This window comes from Octopus bimaculoides, chromosome 14 (genome assembly GCF_046866305.1).
Source record: "Octopus bimaculoides isolate indiv1 chromosome 14, ASM4686630v1, whole genome shotgun sequence".
NCBI lineage: Eukaryota > Metazoa > Mollusca > Cephalopoda > Octopoda > Octopodidae > Octopus > Octopus bimaculoides.
The window spans coordinates 18144756-18153557 of NC_142941.1; the positions used below are offsets into that span (position 1 = coordinate 18144756).

General features: G+C 34.2%; 1 protein-coding gene across 3 annotated transcripts in view; it reads left to right on the plus strand.

Annotated features, from left to right (window-relative positions):
* LOC106880660 (charged multivesicular body protein 7) overlaps positions 1 to 8802 on the plus strand; it is a 45394-nt gene that overhangs the window by 31298 nt on the left and 5294 nt on the right. For all 3 annotated transcript variants that reach the window (XM_089362468.1, XM_014930708.3, XM_014930706.3), the window contains exons 7-8: positions 7012 to 7131; positions 7938 to 8036. In XM_089362468.1, coding sequence (XP_089218594.1) covers positions 7012 to 7131; positions 7938 to 8036 — 219 coding nt within the window. The remainder of the gene's footprint in view (positions 1 to 7011; positions 7132 to 7937; positions 8037 to 8802) is intronic.

Below are 8802 nucleotides of genomic sequence, written 5' to 3' on the forward strand. Positions count from 1 at the left end.
TTATTTTGAGAATCATGTGTGAAGTTGTGAGCTCTACAAAGGTATTAGTTTTATTTTGTTTAGATTCCTTTTTATCATGCCTACTACATCAATTATTATTTTGTAGTAAAACAGTAAAACCTATAGAAACTAGTTATTTTCTACATCAGCAAAAAGTAATGCAAATACTTCAAACAGTGGAATATTGTTTTATACTGTCCAACCCATGTCAGCGTAGAAAAGTGAACGTTAGATGATGATGATGATGATGATGATGATGACAATGATGAGGATAATGATGACTGTAATGAAGAAATCTAACTTTCAAATGTGTCTTTCATTATAGAGAAGAGAGAAAACTGGTCTCCTTACTAGATTTACTAGAAATTACTGCATAATTAAAACATTCCACTGTCTGAACAAATTATTGTTAGTTTCACTTTTACTTTCATATTTCTACAGTGTGCTTACATCTGTTTCAATGTTCTTGTACTTTATCTTGCTGATTTGTTGTGGTAATGTTTTTGGTTTGTCAGAATGCATTGGTTTTCATTTTTCTTTTTGATTGTGGAATATCTTTCATCTTTTATCTTTTACTTATTTCAATCACTGGACTGTGGCCATGCTGAGGCACCGCTTTGAAGGGTTTTGTTAAACAGATCAACCCCAGTCCTTGTTTTTTTGTTTTAAGTCTGTTACTTATTCTATTGGTCACGTTTGCTGAACTGCTAAGTTACAGGGATGTTTTGAGGAAAGCAGAATAAAAATCATTTTCAGTGCCAGGAGCTGTTGATAAGGAAGCTAAGGTGTCCTCTCACACTGGGACCACCCCATTGTCTTGTGAGTATGAAGAGTAAAATGGAGACTAGATAAAAGTGGCAAACTGTTGAGGACAATAGAGAGAGGGGGAAAAGAAAGGAAAAGAGAGTCCGTGCAGAAAACAAGCAAGATCCAAAAAGAGGAATTCATCTCTTTCTGCGAAGTCATGAGATTTGCAATTCTTCAAATCACCAACACAGAGCTGATGAATTGTCCAAACTGCCATGGGTGACAATATGCTGATTAAGAAGGAATTGGAATAAGATTTTGTGGAACACTCACTCGATAGATTGCACATGAAAACCTAATTGATAGTCTGTCAAGAGCTGCATATTAATATGCCCAGAGGATATTGCAGCATTCAAGCTGAGTTCAACATCAAGAATGCTAATGGATGCTTCCAGGAGCAAAAGATACTTGAGGTCATGGGATACACTAAATCAACCTATGTGGCACCTTCTCTCCAGCATGAATGGTTTGCCTTTATTTAATTTGTGTAATTCATGTGTTTATTCTCCTTTGTTCTCTTTTACTTGTTTCGGCCATTAAACACACCAACACCAGTTGTCAAGCAGGGAAAACACAGACACAAAGACACACACACATAGATGTATAAATATATATACATATACAACAGGCTTCTTTCAGTTTCCGTCTACCAAATCTACTCACAAGGCTTTGGTTGGCCTGAGGCTATAGTAGAAGACCTAAGGTGCCATGCAGTGAGATTGAACCCAAAGCAATGTGGTTGGGAAGCAAACTTCTTACCACACAGCCATGCCTGCACTTATTTGTTTACCAATTTTTAATTACTCCTCCCTAAAATTGCTGGCCATATGCCTAAATTAGAAACAATTATTATTATTATTTAGTAGGATGGTATATTGACAAACACATTAAAGTATTAGACAAAATACCTTGCATACTTGTCCTATTATTCACTATAATCAGCTATTCTCTCTGTCCAAATTTCTGGTCTTGTGTGACTATGTTAGAAACTGTTGTTGTTGTTATTATCATTTGATAGCATGCTGAGCAAAATGCTTAGTGGCATTTTCTCCCTCTTAACATTCTGAGTTCATCCTTTTGAGGTCAATAAAATAAGCACCAGTTGAGCACTGGGGTCAATATAATTGATTCAACTCCTCTCCTGAAATTGCTGGCCTTGTGCCAAAATTTGAAACCATTACTATTATTGTTAAGGTGGCAAGCTGGCAGGATCGTTAGCGTTTCATCCATCTTTACATTCTGAGTTCAAATTCCACCAAGATCAACTTTGCTTTCATCCTTTTGGTGTTGATAAAATAAGTACCAGTCAATGTAATTGGTTAGCTTCCTCCTCCAAACTTTCAGACCTTGTGCCTATAGTAGGAAGGACAATAATAATTTACTTTACTTTTGTATCTGGTTTGCAAGATTCTTTATATGGATTTGTGTGTTGAAACAAATTTTGTTGTGTCTAGAGAGAGTCATTATGCCAGTATATTAACACACACACTGGTTCAGTTCAACTCATTTATTCTTAGTCAGTTGGTATAATGACTCTCCCTAGACACGACAAAAGATAATAATAATAATTATTATTATTGTTTTGTTTTTTTTTATTATTATTATTATTATTATTATTATTATTATTATGACAACTAATGTAGCGAGTTGATAGAATCATTAGTGAGTCAAATAAAATGTTTAGCATTTCTTCTGGGTTGAGTTCAAATTCTGCTGAAGTCAATTTCGCCTTGTATCCTTTCTGAGTTGATGAAAAAGTAAGTATCAAATGAACACTGGGGTTGATTAATCAACTTACCCCTCCCTCAAAGCTGCTGGCCTTGTGCCAAAATTTGGAACCATTATTATCATTATTATTATTATGACTTTGGTGTGGTTCTGAATTCAAATCCCATTGAGGTCAATTCTGTTCATCTTTTCAGAGTTGATAAAATCAAGTACCAGATAAGTACTGAGGTCAATTTAATCAACTAACCTCATGCTCCACACCACCACTACCACTACCAATTTGAGGCCTTGTGCCTATATTAGAAATAATTATTATTCTATTGGCTATTTATAGGTGCAGACGTGGTTGTGTGAGAAGAAGCTTGCTTCCCAACCACATGGTTGCAGGTTCAGTCCTACTGTGTGGCATATTCTACTATAGCCTCAGGCCAATTCAAGCCTTGTGAGTGGAATTGGTAGATGGAAACTGAAAGAAGCCTCTGTGTGTCTTTGTATCTGTGTTTGTCCCCCACCACTGCTTGACAACCGATACTAGTGTGTTTATATCCCCATAACATAGCAGTTTGGCAAAAGAGACCAATAGAATAAGTACCAAGCTTGAAAGAATAAGTCCTGGGCTTGATTCATTTGACTAAAAAGTTCTCCAAGTCAGTGCCCCAGCATGGCCACAATCTGATGGCTGAAACAAGTAAAAGATAAAAGATATTATTTGTAATTTTGCTTTTTGCTTTTTTGTAACTGGTGAGGTAGTAAATTACCATTGAAGATTTGATTTATGAGAGGTTGTTGGGGTTTAAAGTAGAATTCTCTGGAGTGACTTCCCTTCCTGCAGGTATGCGAGTGATTTTAAACTTGGTACCTTATGCTAATAAAACATTTGTACCACCTGTTGCGTTACTTCTCTTAGTACAGTAATACCCCACTTTACAAGGACCCACTTTACAAGACCCCAGGTTTACAAGTTTTATTTTTCTAGCACAGGATCAAAATTTTGAATGAAGTGCAAAAGTTTCTACTACCCTAACAAATGCTTCTGCATGTTACCGAGAAATTCATGGAGAGTGGAAAAAAGCTTGTTCTAAGCAAACAACTCCTGACTTGTTTTTTAAAAAAAAATCTACGAATCCATCTATGAGTGCTTGTGAATTGGCAATCACGTCTACAAATGATGGTGTGCATCAAAGTCAAAGTGATTCAGAAAATGATTATAATAATATTTTTTTTAATTCAAATTACGACAAACGTAAATAAACAAATGAAGTTTGCTTTTAGAAGCGTTGAGATGTCTTAGAAAGTTAAAGAAGTGATTTTAAATTCTCAATCGCAGAATAATGCTAATAATATAGCCTGAACAGGATAAACTACCCCTATTTTGCAGAGAAAAGTGTAGGTGGCTAGCTGTGGACTCGAACTCACATCCCCGTGATTACGCGTCACGATGCTTTATAAATGATCTTGACATTCTTTTTACTTTACATAAAATATTCTCTACAGTCTACTGTTATTTTATTACCATTTATTTATGAGCACTATAAATTTATTAGGTAAAATATTTTTCTGGGAACAAATTACGATTTATAACATTGTGCTATGGGAAATTATTGCTCTGCTTTATGAGTTTTTGCTTTACAAGCAGTCTCTGGGAACAAATTAACTCCTATATCAAGGCATTACTGTATTTATTTATAATCAGGTGAGTTAGAACATTACCTTTGTCCTTATGCAAGCACAGCACTAGTATCAAAATACTTTAACACTTTTGCTGCAGAAAACAGTTTCATGTACCAATTTATCTTTTGTTGAAGAATGTCATGTTTGAAACTATTTTCTGTTGAGATTGAAAGCACATAGCCCAGTGGTTAGAGCATCAGGCTCACAATCATGAATGTGAGCTTGATTCCCAGTCCGGGCTCTGTGTTGTGTTCTTGAGCAAGACACTTTATTTCATGTTGCTCCAGTTCACTCAGCTGTTGAAATGAGTTGTGACATCACTGGTGCTAAGCTGTAGCTGCCTTTTCCATGGATAACCTCAGTGACATGGAGAGGGGAGGCTGGTATGCATGAGCAACTGCTGGTCTTCTGTAAACAACCTTTCCCAGACTTGTGCCTCAGAGGGGAACTTTCTAGGTGCATCCCATAGTCATTCATGACCAAATAGGCTCTTTACACTTTATATCAAATTTATTGAGGTAATGTGAAAGTATTAATTCCATTTTGGGGGAGATATTTAACATCATTACTGGAATAACCATGAAATTTAATTTCACAGTTAAAGGGTTAACTAGTTAAGCCATTTTGTAGAGGTTTATTTTATTACATTGTTGTTTCAATTGCAATTTCAACATTTAGAACATTCCTTGTATACTTTGTAAAGATAGACAAGTAACATCCTATTACTATTCTGTGAGTAGTTTTCAGACAAAATACCAATTTATATGGCATCGCTTTTTTAGTATCTCAATTTGCTTGTGCCACAGTCTTAGCAATAATTCTCTTTGGGCTGTCTTTTTATTTGACAATTTTTTTGTATGGGAAAATATCTTCAAGACTTCTAGTTGATAGAGTTAAAACAGATTTTTATATCCTGAAATATGTGGTATCAACTAACCATATGACAATATTGTAGCAATTAATTTCGATGTCCACTTATACCATGAGGTAGTATTCTATGGCCAAATACCCTTCTGCTTGCCTGTTTTCAAGTTAGGGATTTTTTACTCTATTGGTCTTCACACAATGGAACTACCAGGCTACAGAACATATTGTTTATAGGAGACATAAACATAACCACTGTTTTGCCCATATGATGTCATGCAAAGACTCACAGAAAGTAATTGTATGTGCACATCCCCCCCCCCACACACATGTATAGATGCTAAGTTGATATCATTTTAAAGCTAGTTTAAGAATAATAATGAAACATTCTTCCGTTTATATATTTGTTTTGCAAGATTTTTGATGTGAAATCATGTGTTGAAACAGATATTGTTTTATTTGGGGATGGTCATATTGCCAGTTTAGCCAATAAAAACACACGCACTATATATTTGGTGTTAATTTGCTTCGGCTTTACATTACATTAATCGTATTTCAGCCAGAGTTCTTTCATCACACTTCTGTGACCTCATCAGTGGTCCTTTGCTTTCTTCTTTCTTATTTGTGTGTCCCTCCTTGCTAATGATGAGGTCACAGAAGTGTAACGAAAGAACTCTGGCCGAAATATGATTAATGTAATGTGATGTAATATAAAGCTGAAGCAAATTAACACCAAATATACAATGCGTGTGTTTTTATTGACTAAACTGGCAATATGACCATCCCCAAATACAACAATAATGAAACATTCACTGATAGGGAACACAATATTAACAGTAAAGTCAAATTTATTGTAAAATTTGTTTTGATTTGGGTTTCAAATTTTGTCTAACACCTTATTTAAACAGGACTGGTTGAATAAGCTGTTAGGTGAAACTTAAAGTTCCAGTCAACACGAAAGTTATGATCCCTAAACACACACATATATATTCTTTTATGTGTGTCAAACCCAAAAGCCATGACAATGCTGGGACAGTCAACCAGATGGCCATTTTTGAATGAGATTCTCTAAGAGGTTTATGTGTGTAAATGCAGTGTGCACATTGTTCATGTGCACAATGATGGCATATTCATAATGATGAAAAAGTTTTTCTTGAATTTGTTGCACTTTGATGGAGATCTAAAAGACTGGAAGTAAGGCAATGTTAATTATTATTTTTTTTTTGTATCCAGCGTTAAATTAATACATTGTATATCAAGTCTTCCATCTACTTTTAACTCGGATATTCTACATCACCAACACATGGCAATTTTTTTACTCATTATGTATAACTTGTGCAAATCATCATCACCACCATTGTTTAATGTCTATTTTCCATACTTGCATGAGTCAGACGGAAGTTGTTGAAATGAATTTTCTGTGGCTGGATGCTGTTCCTGTCACCAACTAAGGTATTTCCTCATGACCAGACATGTTTTTACAGAAGATTGGAAATGAAGGACACCACTTGCGTAATGGTGACACTCCTTTACATCTATCACATAAAGGAATAATAAATATGCTCATGTACATACATGCACACACACACACACACATGCATACATGCTCACACACATACAAACGCATGTGCATACATGCTCACACACACACACATATAAACATATACAACAGGTTTCTTTCAGTTTCCATCTACCAAATTCACTCACAAGGTTTTGGTTAGCTTTTACAGTCATCATCGTCATCATCGTCATTTAACATCTGCTTTGAATGATGATGATAACATCTGTAAAAGCCAACCACAGCCTTGTGAGTGAATTTGGTAGATGGAAACTAAAAGAAACCTATTGTATATGTTTATATTAGTAAGTTAAAAAAATAAAAATCAATATTTGTTTTAAGCATTTCTGCAACATTTCAGTATTATTTATTTCTTAATTCAGGCTCTTTACACACTGAAGAGAAAAAAGAACTGTGAAATGATCCTGGAAAAAAAATTAGCTACTTTGGATATTCTTCATAATTTGATTGACAAAATTAAAACTGTCACCACTGACCAACAGGTAAGTTGCTTTTGGGGGTTTTGGTTTCTTACAATTAAACAATTTCATCATTAATCAAATGATTAAACTGAAAACTACTTTGATGCATGGTAAAATAATTTTATAACTTTAGTAAATGCAATTGAAGCAGTATTAAATTAAAATGGTCACCTACACATCATGCCCAATGTATGTATGTGTATGTGTATATATATATATATATATATATATATATATATATCATTGACAGGCAAGTTACTGCAATATTCATCCAAGGTAAAATACACTATGGACATACAATGTTTAAAAACACAATATATATTGGAGAAAGACAAAAAACATCATCACAGCTATCAGTGATGTGTACTCACAACCAGCCAAAATTATGCAGTATTTACAATCGTATTTTGATGGAAATGGCTTCCGTCTTATATTATCTCGAAGCTACAAGATTTTGATGACATGACTATTTTTAGAAACATATATTATTGGGGAGGTATAAAAAGCTGGATCTGGCCAGTTTGAATCTAAACAGGTAGAATATTTACGCCAGATACAGCTAGTTTAAATGGTAAAGGGTTAAAAGAGCCCACGCTGATGCAAGCATTCTTTCTGATCAAGTCTCTGATCTGCATAGAACTTCCTCTAGTCTTATAGGCCCTCTCTTTGACTAAGACATTAAAAAAAAAAAATTATATTACAACCAACAGTACGTTCTCTATGCTGTGTTCTGTACAGTGTAATTGTAATAATAAAATTGCTAATTGTAATCTAGAAATTCTTTAATCTTTTTGGTGAAATCTTCAACACTGTTTTCTATTAATTAGGTTCTTGAAGCTTATGCATGTGGTGTTTCTGCAATGAAGGTGCTAACCAAAGACATCAATCTTGAGAAGGCAGAAAATGTAATCGACCAGCTACATGATGTAAGTACACACACACAGCAGCATTCTGTATTGGATGTTGTGTTATATATTTGTTATCATGATTATTTTATGTATTTGCTGACAGGTAATATATATATATGTGTATATATATATATATATATATATATATATATATATATATATATATATATATATATATAATTACAATTAAAAGGGTAAAGGTTTATCAATTTATTAATTTATTAATAAAACAACAATTAATAATTTTTACCAAGCCCTTCGGTATGTAAACACCATTATCGGTGAACTTATTTAACAGTTCTTATACATTTATAAACATAATTACGGGATCAGCAAACATTTGCTTCACCACATACCGAAGTTCAGAAATAGCAGCTAAAAAAACTGAGACTCCAACAGATAGCATTACCTGTAACTCACAAAGGCAAAAACAAGAAGAAAAAACAATGAAAACTAACCATTCGAAGTTAATCATAGACGCGTTTCTGGATTATGAGCGATAATACTCAATTTCCTTCATTGGTATGATATTCTAGTAGTAAATTCGACGATCCTAGCAGACTGTGCATGCATGAACGAGTGAACATCATGCATCGGCACAACCTGAAAGCACAACCAAACCTACATCGGCCAGCCAGTCCACTATTTCTTCCTCAAGAAATTACCATGTGCGTCACAAGCAATACCGCAGAAAATTTGCGGTTTACTATGAGGGAGTGAATAATTATTACAAGCAAATGTTTGCTGATCCTTTAATTATGTGTGTATATATATATATATATAT